The sequence below is a fragment of the Silene latifolia genome, chromosome 9 (assembly GCF_048544455.1).
Source record: "Silene latifolia isolate original U9 population chromosome 9, ASM4854445v1, whole genome shotgun sequence".
Lineage (NCBI taxonomy): Eukaryota > Viridiplantae > Streptophyta > Magnoliopsida > Caryophyllales > Caryophyllaceae > Silene > Silene latifolia.
In genome coordinates this window covers 9,611,188-9,629,215 of record NC_133534.1, presented here as the reverse complement: position 1 = coordinate 9,629,215, position 18,028 = coordinate 9,611,188, and the positions used below count along the sequence as shown (strand labels likewise).

The following is an 18,028-nucleotide window of genomic DNA, read 5'->3' as shown; positions in this document are numbered from 1 at the left end:
AATGTTTTACCAAAGGCATTACCATGATAAAACCCCTCTGGTCGCATCGGCCGCCGAAGTCTTCGCCCTGAGCAGAAACGAGGGCCAGAAGTGGGAACGGCCTCCCAAGCCAAAAGGAGACGGCGACACGAGCCAAGATCGCGAATACCACGGTTGCACCGCCACCTCATCGACAACTCGCCGCATCTGAAGAATGCCATTGAAGAGCTAATCCGGAAGGGAAGCCTCGACAAGTATGTGGCCAAAGGCCAGAAGACTGACGCCAGCGGCTCAGATAAGAAATCCGTTTTTCAACGGATAGGAGTGATCCATGTAGTCATCGGAGGTAACGAGAACGGTGGGTCAGCTCATGGACACAAACGGCACCTAAACGAGCTGTATCAGGCCATCAACTTTGTGCCCAACACAGCGACCCCCGCCTCCAGCATTCCCGATATGACTATTGGAGGAAAGGACTACGAGGGAGTCATCACCCCTCACAGCGACCCACTCGTAGTCAATTTGGACATATCCAACCACCTGGTGAAGAGGTGTCTGATTGACACAGGCGCCTACACGAACATCATGTTCAGGGAGTGCTTCCACAGCCTCGGCCTGAGAATCAAGGACTTGAGCCCCTGCACCAATCCACTATACAGCTTCTCCGGGGCTGGCCTGGTACCCCTGGGTTCAATCAGACTACCGGTGATGTTCGGCGAGGGGAATGCGGCTAAGAATGTCTTAGCTGAGTTCGTAGTCATCGACGGCTCGTCCGCCTACAACGTTCTCATAGGCCGAGTCACTCTTAGCGAGGCCGACGCGGTGATGTCCATCCGGGCACTGACACTTATGTATGTCTCGGACCGGGGGGAAGCCCATAAGCTCGTTTCCAAGGACGAGAAGGACGAGGTGGTCAACGTCCAGATATCTGCCAGAGGATGCAACATGCAATCCCTCAAAGTGGCAAAGCAGTCGGATAGGGGAAAAAGCTCGTCCTTACAACAGGAGGGCGACCTCATGGATGCGACCGACGGCTTATAGGCATTAGGAAACCGGTAGACCTTGTGTAGCGGCGGAGGTGTCCAAAACAGCTGTGGGCACCCCGACGCATGTTTATATCTAATGTAAAGTCGACCAAGTCTTCCATCAGAATGTCCATTTTTTCCCATAGTCACTAGCAGGAAGAAAGAGGCCGACGCCGGCTCACACTGTCATACCGACAAGAGCGGCAGTCGTTATGAAGAAAGAGGTCGACGCCGGCTCACACTGTCGATTCGACAAGAGCGGCAGTCGTTATGAAGAGAAGCAGCGCCGTCGCAGTCACCCCAAATAGTAGACGCTTCGACAGTCACTTAAAGTGGTAGACGCCGCGTAACACGCTATCCGGGAACAGACGCCGGCTCACACTGTCATAGACAAGAGCGGTGGTCTCCATGAAGAAATGTAGCGTTGTGGCAGTCACCCCAAATAGTAGACGCTTCGGCAGTCACTTAAAGTGGTAGACGCCGCGTAACACGCTATCCGGGAACAGACGCCGGCTCACACTGTCATAGACAAGAGCGGTGGTCTCCATGAAGAAATGTAGCGTTGTGGCAGTCACCCCAAATAGTAGACGCTTCGGCAGTCACTTATAGTGGTAGACGCCGCGTAACACGCTATCCAGGAACAGACGCCGGCTCATACTGTCGTACCGACAAGAGCGGCAGTCTTCATCAGAAAGCAGACACCGTGACAGTCGCGGCCAGCGCAGTTGATAAACAATCAAAATGCCTTAGAAGCGTTAAAAACAGTTGAGATACACACTCTAAAAACTGCATCGGCCAAGCCAAAGCGGGAACAAAAAGAGGCGCTCAATTAATAACGTAGGAGAGCAACTCAGACAAAAACGAGAAAAGACCTCGGCCAAGCCAGAGGCAAAGTGGAAACGCTAAATGCAGTTGAGACGCTCAGCTTTTAAAAAACGCAAGTAAAAGAAATAATGTAAAGACCTCGGCCATGCCGAAGGCAAAAGAAACGAACTCTTATTAATAATAACAGGTTACAGGTGAAAAGAAAGCAGACGACGGCCGTCCCCATTGGGATAAGCCAAAACACAACCTACCAAAGTTGTACAAAATATAAGGAAAGAAAAGCAAGAATTACAAAAACGTCATTTGAAGCGCCAAAAGGTGGCAGGAAGGAAGGGCTTAATAATTGGCTCCCGAACAGTTAGAGCCGATCTGCTGTAAACTTGTTCTCATCAAGCAGCACATGGTAGTGTGTGAGGAGCCGAAGCAGATCTGCTGTAAACTTGTTCTCATCAAGCAGCCCATGGTATTGTGTGAGGAGCTGAAGCTATCTGAGACGTCGGGTGAGCCTGGTGACGACCACCCGCCTCCCTATGCCTGTTGCTGCTCACCATCAGCAGCGGTAGCCGCATCTTCTTCAAAAGGCAATCCAACAGCTTTCCTAGCAGCCTCAGCTTTGGCCTCGGCGGCATCAGCCGCCCTCATTCTCTCGGCTTCCTCCTTGGCCGCCTTAGCCTTCTCAGCAAGAGCTGCTCTCTCCGCGGCCGCCTCCTTCTCCATCTTCGCCCTCACCGCCTCCCTGGCCTTCTCCGCCACGGCTTTCTCCTTAGCCTCGAGCTTGTCATCAAGCAGCTCGTCAAATTTGCCCCACGGAAAGGAACCATCAAGAGGGAAAAGCTCCCCGATCACTTCCCTAGCAGCTCCTTCGGCCAAGTCCCGGAATTCAGCGCACAGGTTGGGGAGCATGACGGTTTGGAGCATCTCAATGTCCTCCTCCTTTTGCTTGATGATGGCCTCTTTGCTCCGAATCACCTCCGCCTGGGCCTTAAACAGGTCCCTGGATTCGTTCCTCTGCTGGAGATAGAGGTCGGCGTGCCTCTGAACAAGGTTATACTTCTCCAGCAGCTTTGCCGCTTCGGCTGCCGCAGCCTCGGCTTTGGCTCTCTCAGCAAGGACCTCCTTTTCAGCGTCCTCCCTGAGCTTTCTCTCAGCCAAGAGCGCCTTCTCAGCATCTCCCCTACGCCTCCGCTCATCGAGGAGATCCAGCTTCGCCGACGCAGCCACATGCTTAGTGGCATTACGCTCAGAAACAGCTCGAGCCACGGCCTTCTCCTGCTCCATGAGACGAGCACCGGTAACCACGTTCCACCTCGCCAGCTCCTTAATCAGCTTCGTGCCTTCCTCTATAAGCTGGGAGACGGAAGCCTTCTGGGATGAAGGGACGGTGGTGACACTTTGACCACCAGCCTGCAACTGGGAGAGGGAAGCCTTCTGGGATGAAGAATTAATGGTGACGCCTCGGTCACCAACCTGCGCAGAGGTCCCCTCCGCTTGCTGCCCAATGAGGGCGAAGTCCGACGGCGGCTGGTCTACAAAAATTTAATAAAGGCATCAGTATCAACATATATCGACATATCAGAGAGCCTGCCATCAGGAGCACCTAATGACCCGGCTAAATTTGAGCCACAGGATAGATGGGTACCATGCTTGGCCTTCTTGGCCGGAGGAGGCACTTCCTTGCCAACGGTAGAGGCTGTCTCCTTCCTCTTACGGATAAGAGGAGATTCCTCCGCATCAGAGTCCCCCTCAGAAGGAATATCAACAATTTCCACCGTCTCCTTCTTAGGGGGGGGGATGAGAGGCGGAACCGGCGTCAACGTCTTCGCCGCCGAAGGCTTTGTTTTCCGCGTCCGACGCACTACGCCGCTAACAACCTTCGCCTGAGCCTCCTCCACACTCAAGCCCTTCAGCCGTTGTTCCATGAGGTCATTCGGCGACGTCCTGCGGTCATGAGCTAGAGCCTTGGGATGCAAGTTAGCAACGGTTTTATCTTTATGCAGCCCCATTCTCCGGAGTATATCCTCAGACAGGTCCGGTCCAAAGTGGTCTGCGAAAGAAACAAAGCAAGAGTTAAGTAAGGAAATAAATCGAAGTTCAAGAAACAGGAACATTGAGAGCGGTGATGGGCCTCACACCGACCCCACTCACCCTGTGCTAGGGCCGGTATGAGGCCGACATGGCAGAGCGGCTCATCCTGAAGAATGATCTGCGTCGGGGGAATCCATCTTTTCGGCACCCCACTCTTGTCCACCTCAAATGACCTCCTCATTGCAAATTTCTCATCCTCCTTAAGAGGGACCTTGCCGGCATCCATCTTGAGCTTCTTCCGGTGACCCATCCGTCGTGCTCCGCCTTAGTCTCGCACCGCAAATTAACTTGGTCTTTGGAAAGAGCGGGCGGCGGGATAGTCATCCGGCACCTTAACGTACACCCACCGACCTTGCCAGTCCTTGCAAGAAGAAAGTTTGTCAACAGAGACATAACCCTGCTCCATTTGCACACTGTACCATCCGACGCGGCCAGAGAATGGTTTGAGATGGTGAAGCCGGCGGAATAAATTCACCGTTGGGGCCTCTCCCTTGAAGAGACAAAGCCAGACAAAACCGATTATGGTCCTCATAGCCAACGGGTGCAGCTGGGCAACGACAACGTTCATGGCTCTAATTATGGCCATAACGTATCCATTTAGCAGAAACCGGAGCCCGTACTCCAAATGCCGCATATATACGCCGGTGTAGCCCGGTGGAGGGCAACAGACGGCCTGACCTTCCTCAGGGATAACAATTTTGTATCCCCTACCAAAGAAAAAATGACCCTCGAAGAATTTCTCGCCGGAACAACTGGCGAGCTTATGACTCCAAGTACGGTCAAGGCGGACCTTACAGGCGTCGCCGTGATCCATAATGTACTGCCTCCCCTCATTAGGACGAGGCCTTTCCACATCATCACCAAAATCATCACCAAAATCACCATAGGAATCATCATCCTCCCATTCCTCCAAAATTTGAGGATCAACTTCAGGAGAAGGAGACCTAGGGCCCCCGACGCAGTTTATCGGGCCCAAAGATCGTTGAGAAGACATGTTCGCAACAATTACTAACAAAATAAAAGAAAATTTGTTTGTTTACCTTAAAGAAAAACACTTGCCGGATCAAAGACTCTGAAGATTGGAAGAAAACGAAGCTCTTGAAAGTTTAGAAAGATGAAGATTTTGGAGAAAATTTGAGAAAATGAAATTGGTGGCCAAAATCACTTTAATAATCGCCCTATTTATAGGAAAAGCCCATGAAGAAGGACCAATCAGGGCACAGCCCATGAAGCGTCAACCAATCAGCGAACAGACACGTGTCAGACATGCAACCACGGAATGTCAATCGTTGCAACAGTTGAATGTCAATCAATGCAACAGTAACCAAGCGTCTTCAACACGCCCATTCACATCTCTTCGCCTATTCGTCTTCCTCAACAAATTCCTAGGTACCTGCTCTCCGCCGGCCACATGGTCAACCAAGCTAGGAAGCACCGGCCGGGGCAATCAAAAACAACCGACTCTCACCCCGGTCTCGGCCAGCGTCATATTCTTTTCCACATCGGATGCCCTTTACGCATCCATGTGGAGGGGGGATATGGTACGGCCTAACAAGAACCACGCCGCCGCATCAGAAGAAGCCGATGCTGAAAATTTTGCAAAAATACTTACGCAGAATATACGCTCAACATACATCGGAGCCCATACCACGGCATAGACTACGCTGGGGGCAAATTGATGGGGCATATTCTGCACCGCTGACAAAGTCAACATTTTGAGCAAGGTCAAGGGTATCCACAAAGAAAGTCAACGACTTAGACAAATGCCTAGCCGATGCATCCCATCGGCTGTCACACTGGTCTCGGCCGACAATTAGCCACCGGGACACATATCCGCGTACTCATATCCAAGACCCTCGGCCACTGCCGCCATAGGTCCATCGGCCGAGGGCAGAACGGTCTTTCCACCTGCTAGCCACTTGGCCACTTGGCCACTACGTGACAAAAGGTGAAAAGCTATAAATACTCCTCAAACTTCGTTGAGGAAACGATCCACAAATTGACCTAATAACCACTATTCATCTGGTAATATCTTCCTTATCTCTCTACAATATACTCTTGGCCAAGTTACAACAACTTCTCTCTAAGTTTACTGACTTGAGCGTCGGAGTGAGTACGCTCGGCCAAAGCCGAGCCCTCAGTTTGTTCATCGTTTCAGGAGACCGCAAGGAGGATTCAAGCGAGGACATCATTCTACGAGCTACGAGTGGTAACAAATATCTGCTCTGGAATTACACCCGGAACAAGAAGGTATAGTGTTTAGGTTGAATTTAATTGAAATTATTGATAGAATTAAGTGATTATTATAGAATGAATATTGTTATAAAATAACCCTTTTTTTATTCGTGTTCATGTTAACCCAATCCCCCTATAACTAAAAGAATAAGAAAACTCAATGTTTTTCCCGCTTAAATGCATTCTCCTATAAGTGAGACTATTTTTTTTTTGAAACAAGTGAGACTATTTTTTTGTCAACTTAATTCACTACAATTCAATACATTAGTGGGCCAACACAAAATTCAACGTGTAAGTATAATTTTTTCTTTAAAACAAGAAACTCGGTAGGCCCCAAACATTGATAATTTATATTAATACTACCTTATTAATAATAATAGAATTTCCACAAATATAGGCGCAATCTTTGCCACAAATAAAATATTCAGTATCCTATATTTCTATACACAAAAAAGTTATGAATAAGAAAACTCAATGTTTTTCCTGCCTAAATGCATTCTCCTATAAGTGAGACTATTTTTTTTTTAAACAAGTGAGACTATTTTTTTGTCAACTTAATTCACTACAATTCAATACATTAGTGGGCCAACGCAAAATTCAACGTGTAAGTATAATTTTTTCTTTAAAACAAGAAACTCGGTAGGCCCCAAACATTGATATTTTATATTAATACTACCTTATTAATAATAATAGAATTTCCACAACTATAGGCGCAATATTTGCCACAAATAAAATATTCAGTATCCTATATTTCTATCAATTGGTCTCCCTTGTGACGGGTTACCATTTGTGACGGATATTTTGTGAGATAAAATGGTAACAAAATGGGTTAGTGGAGAAAGGGGACCACATGAATAGTGTTGCAGAGAGAGAAAAAGTGGGTACTTTATGAGGTAAAATGGTATCCGTCTTCAGCTTGTGACGGATATGTCATGTCTTCAATGAGAATTTGTGTATTTCTATACACAAAAAAGTTATGGCTCCAAACATTATAGTGTTTGTATAAAGTATAATATAGATTATAGAGTATAAATAAAGATTATAATTAATACAAATAAAATCTCCAAAATCCTACCAAGGCCATTCTAATTAACGTACAAAAATTAGCTATGATGTATAGTAAAATTTTGACATTGAAACTGAGTTTGATTAAAGCTAAGTAAAAAAACCAACTGATTATATAAATGAAACGTGTTAACTTCGCTCTTTTTAATCTTTCCATTTTATACAACTATACAAGCTAACATGTTTTAATGTCCAATATAAAAATGTGATATTATTATTGTTATTTTGTGCTTTTTTATATATTCTCTTCATAAAAAGATCTAGGAGTAAGAATCAATAATTCTAATTTTTCCTATTAAAAATAAAAGAAAAAAGAATATAGGGGTAAATAGTATTTTTAATTGTTTGTAAATCGTCCTTCTAGATGTGTCGTATACTGTTTATATATTTTTTCGGGTTATAAGGTCAATATGCGCTTTATAATAACATAGTACTGACTCTATATTAGATTATGTTATTCCATCATAGTCAACTATCATTATTTTTAATAATAAAAATAGGTTCACACAAAAATAACTTAATCTAAAAGTCTTTTAAATAAAAAAAAACTTTTTTTTTATGATATTTCTAACATTATAATCAGTACATTACAATATACTATTATAACTACAACTCATTTATGTAAAAATTAAAGTTCAATTAATTTAACCCTCACAAATACCGGGATCTCAACTAGTTACCTAAATGAACCATAACATCAATTTTAACCCGCTAACTTTGTATTGCATTCGTATAATCTTCACTTATTAACAATTTGGAACCGACGTTGTTACGTTAATCAGTTGATCCGAAAAGTCGAACATCACGACATCACATTGCTTCAAGGGGGTGACTGGTGAGTCATTCATGCTACTCAAGTTTTTACAGTCATTCTGTTAATTTCCTTACTTACATTTCTGGGTCTTTGATTGTTGGTGCTAATCATTTATTTACCTTTTTATGCTCGGTTAATTTCCTTCCTTACATTTCTGGGTCTTTGATTGTTCTTCTATTCATAACGAATTTGAATTTTTTTTTCACTGTTTAGTTTTTACAGCATTTACTTTTGTGGGTGCATGTTAATTTGCTTCAAGGGTCAATCCTTTTTTACCCTCATTGAATAATCGCTTCGTCCCAATCATTTATTTACGTTTTATGCTCTCTGAGCGATATTTTTATCAAAGATAAACAAATAATTGAGACAAAGCGAGTATTTTTGGTGTAAAGTTGTAAACTTGTATAAATTCTGGGATAAATTAACTTACTTGGTTGCAAAAATTGGTGGGGTGCAGATTGCAGAGTGTAGAATTAATCAATAGATTAAATGGTTTGGGGTTTTTTCCCTGTTGATCCTCTTTCAGGTTTGTCTTCCTGATTTCGGGTTACTGTTGAATTTTCTTTTATTGTAATTTTGTTTGCATCATGTTCATATAATCATATCCATTGTTTAGGGGTTTAGGGTTTTATTAATGAAAACTATTGTTGACCGTGACATTCGAATTTAACAGGAAGTATCTTTGATGTTATTTTAGCCTTGTGGTGGTAGTTTGTAGGCTGTTATGTTGCTCTCACACTTCACTTTGGTTGCTTGCCCCCGTGTTTGACACTCGGGAAATTCGACACAACACTTGACACTTCATTGAATTCGACACCCCGCCCCCTATTCAGTCCTGCAATAGAGCCGGAGTTGGAGTAACTTAGAGCAGTTGTCACCCTTTTTATTTTTATGTAGTTGTTCTTTTAGGCCTGTAGTATTCGACTCTTTGTGCTATGCATGCTTTCCATCGCGATTCCAACGAATAGGAGGGAGTATAGAATTAAAACAAATCAGCGACCTTCATGGGATGCTCAATCACTGAAACTGTGGTCACCTAGTATGGGGTATCAGGGGATCTTGTCTAGACCAATGAGAAGAGAACAGGAAAACTGAGGTTCTAACTTCTAAGTTTATAAATTGAAACGGAGTGAGATTTGATACAAATAAACAGTGTCACAAAAAATGGTCTCTATTGTACGGACTACAGAGTGCTTTCTAGGCGCTTTGTGTCGTCTGGCTTCTTGCAACTAGCATAATTCTTCTGAAATAGAGAAACAGAAAAATTACCTGCTAGGTTTCACTGATACACTGTATAGATTTGAGTTGCAAAAATAATGAAAGCTGTCGTGCCCGCAATCACATACCACAGTTGTACGAGTGGGCATGTTATCTCGACTTCCGCATTTGTTACCTTGTTGATATAGTGACAAATATGATTTTGTAAATCCGTTTTTTTTTTTTGATACAAGTCATGTAACTTCCTTGTTGATTTTGTATTACAGGGGAAAATAAGTATTACATATATGCAAAGGGAGCTTACAAGGTTGGCAGAAAAGGTATTTTTTTTTATATGAAAATGGCAGAAAAGGTTTATAAGACATCTATAGGGCCGTTTTCCTTTAAAATGGCTGCGTTCAAGTACAATTCATGACTTCGAGTTATGAAAGCTAATGTCTGTCTGGAACCCAAAGTCTTTCTCTCTAGTTGGACGTTTGTACGTTCTCTAATTATCAAGGTCGGCTCATCTAGGGTACAATATGTAATATTCTTATTTGTCTGTTCCTTGCATTTAGGCTGCGATGTGACAGTCGGCAATGATAAAGGAGTCTCGCGTGTTCATGCTGAGATAATTGTAGATGATATGGAACCTTTTGACTCTTTGTCATCTAGTACCTCCTCAAAAGTTCGGATTAGAGACTGCTCGAAGTATGGAACTGTTATTGATCGAGATTCTTACGGAAAAGAAAGAGTGCATGAGTGCCCTGGCAGGGAAATGTACTTGAAAGATGGAGACTTGGTTTCCTTTGGCACTGGTACTGTGACTTTCAGGTGCTTGCTTCTTTTTTCAGTTACTCAGATGTATTAGTCCATTTGTGTTATTGTTTAACGGTGATAAATTGCGTGGTACTAATAACTCCCCCAGTAATATAATGTTAGTCACATTTGACTGTAGGAGGTCAAGGTTTCAATACCATCAAAGTATAATACAGAGTAAATTATAATGTGATACTAAAATTTATACATTTGCTATCGATAAATCTTCTCAAAACTATGTTTTTCAACCAAAAAAATTAATATGAGAATGTTGAAAATCGATGATCAAAGTGCCTTCTTGGAGACCATGTTAAGTCAAATGGAAAGAACGTTAAGAGTACAAGTATTTCATCGAAAATCTTTTTGTGGAGCCATAACCCGCAGTAGTTGGGAGCATATGAGGCAATGAGATAATGTTGTTTTATTGGTTTCAAATCGTTCTTTTTTCATCCTGCTTACCTTGTGGACCATACTAATTACTCCTTGCCTCTTCCTATCTTTGGAATTTTTTTGAACAGATTCTGTTATGTTCCACTGAAATTCTACCTTTGCAATTTCACAAGCTCGCAAGGAACACCTTCGACACAAGATAGAGTGTCATCTATAGGTTAGTAATACAGTCTTATCCATTTGCGTGCAATTCTTTTCTATTTTTTTTTGTTGTTATTTATTTATTATGTACTGGCACCATATTTAGTTCTTGTCTTTCCAGTTGCGTAGTCATGTTAAACTGCTAACGCCATCTAGACTTGTCCATTGTAGGCATTTGCGTAGTAGGTTTCTGACTTTGTGGATATGCATACGTCTTGAGGTTTATGTTGATAAAACAAACGCAATCAGGTCTCCAGTTTGTTCTAGAAATGTTACCCTTTGCCCTTACAACCTACTACAATCCACTTTATGAGTCCTGAGTCCTACCCTGCTTAGAGCTTGCTCATTTTTAATGTTGGCATTGATTGTTGGTTTTAGGAACTTGTGAAACTCTAGAGTCCGTTTAGGAACTGGTAGAACTCATGAGAGCCCATTTTTATTTGAGGCTTGGGTCAAACAGAAAATTGACAACTAGCGCTGTACTTAAGCAAATTTCTTGTACAATTTATTCTTCGCTGTATTTTTTTTTATCAAATTTATTTAAATGAATGCCTACAATGTAGGACAACTCGATAAGTAATTTAAGATGCAGAAGTTAAATTCTCGTTTTAATGCACTGTGACGTTAGGATATATGTAATGTTTATCATGTGTAGACGTGTAGTTGTCATACTTTCCCAGGCTAACTCAAATTCTTCTTCTAGGTGCTCATGTTACTCACGAGTGGACTACTCAGTGCACCCATGTAATTGTTGACCCATTTATGCCTGTCACCGAGGGGATAATTGATGCGATTTTATCCAAGAAGCCTTTAGTATTAAGCACTTGGTTAGAGGTAAATTAAGGCTTATTTTTTTTTTTTTCTTAGCTCTAATGTGGCACTCCCTTTGTCCAAAAATAAACTTCCTGTTCTCTATTTTGTGGGTCATTGTGGTTTGTGACACCACATCTTTCATCAACATAGATTTTCATCCACATCTTATTATGTTTTGTAACTTTTGCAAAGAAAAGTAAAGAAAGAAATTTATTAATGGATGGAGGAGGTATATGTTTGAGCCTTTTCTTTCTTAATTTGGCAAGTAATCATTTACCTCTTTCTATGTCTTTAAATTTTCGATCTAACTTCGTTAATCATTTAGTACATGTTGTAAACTTGTACTGGTATTAGACATGCTATTTCTCTAACTGTTAATGGCATGCTATTATGTGCAGTTTGTAGCAACAAACAGGATCCGTAATGAAATTCCAAGCTATAGTTCGTAAGCAGTAAATTATTCCTTTTGATTGTGTTGATTCTGTTCTACTAATAATATATTTAAAAATCTCTAATTATTTGTTGCACTGGTGGCAGATACATTCCAACATTAACTTTGGATGGTGCATCTGTGACAGTGGCTGATTACAGAACTCGTGAAAACTGTCTAAGGGGATACACTTTTCTGTTGGATTCAAAAGATAAGGTAGTATATTTTTTTAAAAACCATGTAAATTGCTGATTGCCTGATTGTATAATAATGAGTCAATTACCGCCTCTCACTCTCTAAGTATGAATCTTGTTGATGGTACTCTTTGTTAAGCTCTCATCTAAACAGTTTTCACTGAACTAGCCGCTGAGGCTTCTTCCAATTCATTCTAAACCAAAGTTAATGCGAATGATACAAATAGAGGAAATAAAAAGTTTAAGTGTTGTGCTAGTATGTATGGAGAAGTTGTCAGGCCATCCACAATGAAAGACGCTCCTTATCAGCTTCTACCATTAGCATACCATCCCACATTGTAACCTTACACAAAACTACACTCATCGACGAACAATTTTTCAAATGTATACCAAATTTTCTCTACTTTTCTGTTCCACAACCCAAAAACCAACTGCCCTTGAGAAAGTTCCTCAGTCGACTACTTAAGGATTACTCATCAATGGTTTGATTTTTTCGGGATGCTCTTTAATATGGACCAAATTAGTGCTAAAAATCAATCATTGTGGATGCCCTCAAACCCGTAGGTATGATAGGCGGATATTCTCTTCCTGTCACGATTTTCCGGCTTTGTGCTCGCAACTGACTGTAAAAATCAATTTTGGTTGATTATTCTAATGATGCAGTATAGATTTCAAGATAGGATGCAAGCATTGCTGGAAGTTTCTGGTGCTAATGTTATTTCCATTGAGGACTTCGATTCTAACAGCCAGGTTAAGTGTAACATATTTTTCTACAGGATAATTGTTATGAATATTATTATTATTACTAGTATTATTTTAAACAAAACTCACCTGAGCATCATTATTCTTTACTAGTTTGTAGATTTTCTTCTTGCACGTAAGCTGCGATGCAAGTTAAACTGTTTGTACATTATTTGGCCAAACTTCTTGCTTCTATGGAGCTAAGCCTATTTTTGTGCTCTAGTATGATTATTTCCCAATTCCCCATGACCCCATGGGGTCATCTGCTCATAACTTTACTGACTGACATATTCTCTTAGCTAAGAACTGGTTGGACATGAGTCCTCTGCCCTTTTGTTGCTCTCTGAGGCGTATAATTGTCGTCTATAGGTAATTGGCTGTTCATGAAAATATTAAAAATGAAGCAATCTGGCCCATGCAATAATATGCGCTTCATAATAAGAGTCCAGCTAATTGTGTTTGTTTTGGTCCACTTATGATGTATAAGCGACGGTCATATTGCGAAGGACAACTATAATGGTTTGAGCAAGCCTCTTATATAAGATCAATTTATAGGTAGTTAATATGGACCCGTAAGCTTAATAGGATGGGATGTGAAAGACATGGTAACCCTTAGTCCCTTATGTGGTTAAGCACTTCACTCAGTCCTTTGTTCACGTTGTCCTCCCCTCTTTGGTTATCCTTCCCTATTTATAGAGGAAGTCTCTTGTAAAAATTTTTACACTTAAAATTTTGTAAAACCATCTATTAAAATCACTTGTACCCATACCATAAATTCTGGTAGTTACAAAAAGTTCATCATAGGGGTATTTTGGTCAAATAGCATGTTGTTTTGCTTGGGAGTACTTTTAGACTTTTAAGGTAAATCTAATTATTTCATTTATCTTTTAATCTCCAATGTCTGAATTTATCTGTGCAAAAGACCTGAATTTTATATGCTATGGAGTCTAGTAGAACGCCGTCATCGTTTGTTTAATAACTCTGCTGGAAAGTTGCCTCTGCTTGTGCATGAGTAAAGCTTTTTACTTCTGTAATTTAGGCCAACTAGTGGCAGTAGGCTCTCTGAGTAGAAATTAGTTGTTTGAAGGGTTTTAAGTGGCCTGGTTTGTAAACATTGTTAAAGATCCTAAATGTCTTTTTTCGAGTACAAAACAACAACATTAATACTATCGTGTTTATAAATTATTGCTATTGTATATTGTGAGAAAATTATCAGTTAAATCGTCTTTGTTTGATGATCAAAATTAAATTGGGGCAATATAATCACTTGAGGGAGTATTTGTTAATAATTTCGATTTTCCTCCTTTGAATGATATGGAAGTTCATGTGCATGTTTGCCACTTAGCTGAATTTGGTGTATCCAATCAAATCTTTGAAACAGGACCCACAAGATGCAGATTCTAACCGCTTAGTGCTTGTAAATCCTTCTGCATCTACTGATAACTTCCGTCACAGGAACGCTCTATCTAAAGTAAATGAGGTTGAATTGATTTCTTCTGTAATATCAGGGTACCTGGATTCATCAATCATCATATCTCCCTCAAGTAAGTGGCTTCATTTCTGGATTTCTTAATGCTTGATCAAGGACGTTTTATTCCTGAAAGTGTGTTGCAAATGTCGTCTCTAGCCTTTAGTATATTGTCTTATGGATAACTCACAATTAGTTTTCTACATTTTCTTGTATGCGTTTAGAAATTAGAACTCTAGAAATTGGATGCACAGCCAGTAAGGGCCTTTGCACACTTAGTGATGAATGATCTTGATACAAACTAGTGTATACTGCCTACGTTCCATTCATGCTGTATCCATTTGATGTTGTGGTCAAACAATGTCAACTTCGGCAAACTCTTTCTCAAAATATACAGTACCAATAACAAATTTTCATATGAAAATACGATAGTTACTTCATATATATTAAATTAAACTCTTTTTTTACATTGTATCCCTACATATTATGTGGAAGTTATGTTCAAAGTTGAAAATTTTTGACCAACAAATAAGGACTGCATAAATGGGATGAGGTATTTTTAATTCACTTTTATGTGAGAATTGGTATCTGGTCTCCAACATCCCAGCATTAGTGTGTATATCTTTGACTATTATAAGTACTGTTTCTGCAGTTCTTATTTCGTCCTCATGCTCGACGGGCGAGACTATAGTAGCGGAGTCTGATGCAGAGACAGAAACAGAAACAGCCACATCAGAGCATCCAATTATAACTCATGTAGAGCCTGGAAATGCATGTGAACAACAAAAGAGTGGAAATATGGAAAGTCTGGACGTGAAGCCGAATAGAACACCCGTCAAAAGAAAAATTGAAAATCAGGAGCATTCGCATTTTGTGGAGCCGAATAAAGCACATGTGAGAGCAAAGGTTGAAGATCTGGATAGTGTGAACGTGGATATTTTGTACAGCCAGAATTTAATTGTCCGGCATGTTAATCCTCCAAGCGCAACTAGTTTAGATTCGCAGGATGGAATTATTAATTTCAAGCGTTTCAGAAAGGTATGTGACTTTAACATAGTTGAGATCTACCATATTCCTGTAAAAATTCATTAAAATGTGAAGATGCTAGATTCCTAACTTCCTCGATATTTTAGCTGTGGATACAGTCAGAGAATACCCAATGAAAATGGCAAACAGCCTTAAATCTTTTCACTGAAATCTTTCACGCCATGTTTCTCCCCATTTTTTTTTCATTTAACCATTTGCTGCTACACGGATATGCAGACTAACACCCAATCTGGGAACAGCTTTAGCAATTTGGTCCCATTTGCCAAGTATCCGTACAAGTAAGTTTCACAGTTTCTATCCATCTTACACAAGATAAAATATAAGACTCGACACTAGCGTTACATTATTATTGAGAATGTGTCCTTTATTTTCTTAATCTTCTCCTCCTGATCTTCTTCTGACTATGATTACACAACTTCTTGGCAGTGACTCTGATTATGATAAGGAACTTAGTGAACACATGAAAGAAGAAAAAAGAAGGAAACAGATGGAAGCTATGGCAGAAGACTTGTTTAACACTGAAAAGGTTGGTTATGTGCCTTTTAGATGGACCATACTTTTTTTCATTCTTGATGTTTTGACACGATAATGAATGTATTCTTCTTCATGAGTTATTTTTTTTGGTTTCGAGTTAGGGACGGCGCCGTGGAGTTGCTGGTTCTCTGCGTGGACTGTTGGGTCAGCATTGACAAAGGTAAAGTCCATCTGAACTCTGAAGTCTGTCGTCAACTTTAAAATAGCACATGTGTCACCTAATTACTGCACAGAAAAAGTTAGAAGCCCATTGAAATCTTATAATTATCCCGTCCCATCTCATCTACTTACCACCGTAACCTCTTTAAAAGAAAATTATAGCGTGATGGAAGTGATGTGGAGAAGATTAACACGGTAAGGGAGGACGCTTGGGGGCAATTGGTTTTTGGGGAGGAGAATGTTACTGGCGGCTCGCATGGTAAAATATGGTGATGGGAGGATGGTAGTGGCAACTGGCAGACTGGCAGTTTCTGGTCTGTTAATCAACCTGTAGGGGGAGTAAGTATAACAGAAAGAATGTGTCAAAATTCCCTCTGTTGTATTTAGGTGTTTTTTTGTACTGATTTTAATCACCCAATTAGATTGTTAATGTCAATGTATCGGGAGGGCGAGTTTCTTTCATTTCAAAGTGCTAAACATCTTATGTAAAATCCTAATTAGGTCATGTGATCAATCTTATTAAATAGACAAATCTTTGGATCTTTCATTTACTTTCTTCCTTTCCATCATTCTAATTTCGAGACTCAACACTAGCATAAAATGACATAAAGAGTCTCCAGCAAACGAAATCCGGAACTATTTAGTTGACATTCCATGGAATTTAGATATGATAAATGGGGTCTTCGTTGTATATTTTGTATCTTACCTTCCCCCCATCCTTTCCTTTTATTTTTTTAAAAAGAGATCACAATTTTTTTTTCTTTCGGACTCCCTTTTATGGTTTAATTGGTTTTCTTCTCATTCATTAATTTTTCTCCTTGTTTTACTTGTATTTGACAGTTTCAAATGATAATTCATCTGAGCCACAATCCATTCATTATGGATTTGTTCCGAAAATAATTGGCATGTGCTACTTGGTCTCTAATCTGTCAAGTATGGCACATGACAGGCGAGTTCTCACTTGAACGAAAAACTAACCTGCTAATATTGTTAATTGACAGGTGACATCATTTGAATGAGAAACTGTAATTATCGGAGTAGCATTTCGTGTAAAGGATGGCATGAGTGTGTTACAACAGTTCCTCTGACTCGGTGACTCCGTTACCATGCTTGTAGTATATCTTAATCCGTCTTAATCATATGATTAATTTTCTTAGTTTCATTTTAGCGTCGGCTAGATTTTTCGATACCAACTTGGTGGCCTAAGTTTGGATGGTTGCAGTTTGGGTAATCAATCTATAATGTAAGTTTTAGATTAGATATGGTTGGGTTTGGATAAGTAACTTTATCAGGAACGTCGGCGGATTTTTATATGAAACGGAAATCAATAGGTTTTTCTTAAGATGGATATATCCGGATAAAACGGGTCAAATAACACCATTTGAATAGATAGGACAAATTCTTTGCTAATCTTAATGCATCTGCTTTTGGCTTATGTGTAATACTTGACCCGTTTAAGTTTAAGACGGATATTATAGATCACATCGTATCACAATTGACAACAATCAAGACAGAAGTCGTTTTACATGGTACAGAATCTAATCAGGAAGCCACGGATGCTTTTTGGGCAGATATTTCTGCAAAGCAACTTGGTCCTTTGCTGCACGCCCTACAGTGTATACACCACATCAATGTACCACGTCACTATTTGAATAATTATTGTTTTATATCGGAGACGTTTTGTTCTGTTATCGCAAATTCTTATTTCAGATGACCATTTTTTGTCTGAAATTTTAGATGAGTATGTGATCATTTTATGGTTAAATGTAACTACAATGGTACATTTAGGGTTACAGTTTATGATAACTTGTTTTATAATAGTGATCACATTTGGCTGTAAAATAGTTGGAAAATCTCGTCTTATTGTTTCAGACCAAAATGCTCCGTATGAAGTAAGACCAATTGTCCTATTATAACACTTGCATATTGATTGTAGATTTTTTTGTAACAAATGAATGTGTAGCCTATAAAATGATCGTCTTACCTAAAATGGCCTTATTCTATAAT

The 18,028-nt window shown here is 40.5% G+C and overlaps 1 protein-coding gene across 6 annotated transcripts; it reads left to right on the top strand.

Annotated features, from left to right (window-relative positions):
- Positions 1-7,938: 7,938 nt before the first annotated feature.
- LOC141599044 (nibrin homolog) lies at positions 7,939-17,363 on the top strand. Of its 6 annotated transcripts, none has more exons than XM_074418923.1 (15): positions 7,939-8,049; positions 8,486-8,554; positions 9,513-9,566; positions 9,804-10,059; positions 10,563-10,651; positions 11,339-11,469; positions 11,847-11,893; positions 11,986-12,094; positions 12,736-12,822; positions 14,195-14,357; positions 14,934-15,319; positions 15,545-15,606; positions 15,755-15,854; positions 15,964-16,022; positions 17,023-17,363. In XM_074418923.1, exons 2-14 carry the CDS (start codon positions 8,518-8,520, stop codon positions 16,015-16,017), a joined length of 1,575 nt encoding a protein of 524 aa, XP_074275024.1. In that variant the 5' UTR covers positions 7,939-8,049; positions 8,486-8,517; the 3' UTR covers positions 16,018-16,022; positions 17,023-17,363. The 6 variants fall into 6 exon arrangements, 5 of the variants coding, with proteins under 5 accessions (XP_074275024.1, XP_074275028.1, XP_074275026.1 ...); XR_012523701.1 differs by having other exon boundaries at positions 7,947-8,049; positions 15,964-16,490; positions 16,549-17,363; XM_074418927.1 differs by having other exon boundaries at positions 7,947-8,049; positions 15,964-16,019; positions 17,022-17,183.
- Positions 17,364-18,028: the final 665 nt, after the last annotated feature.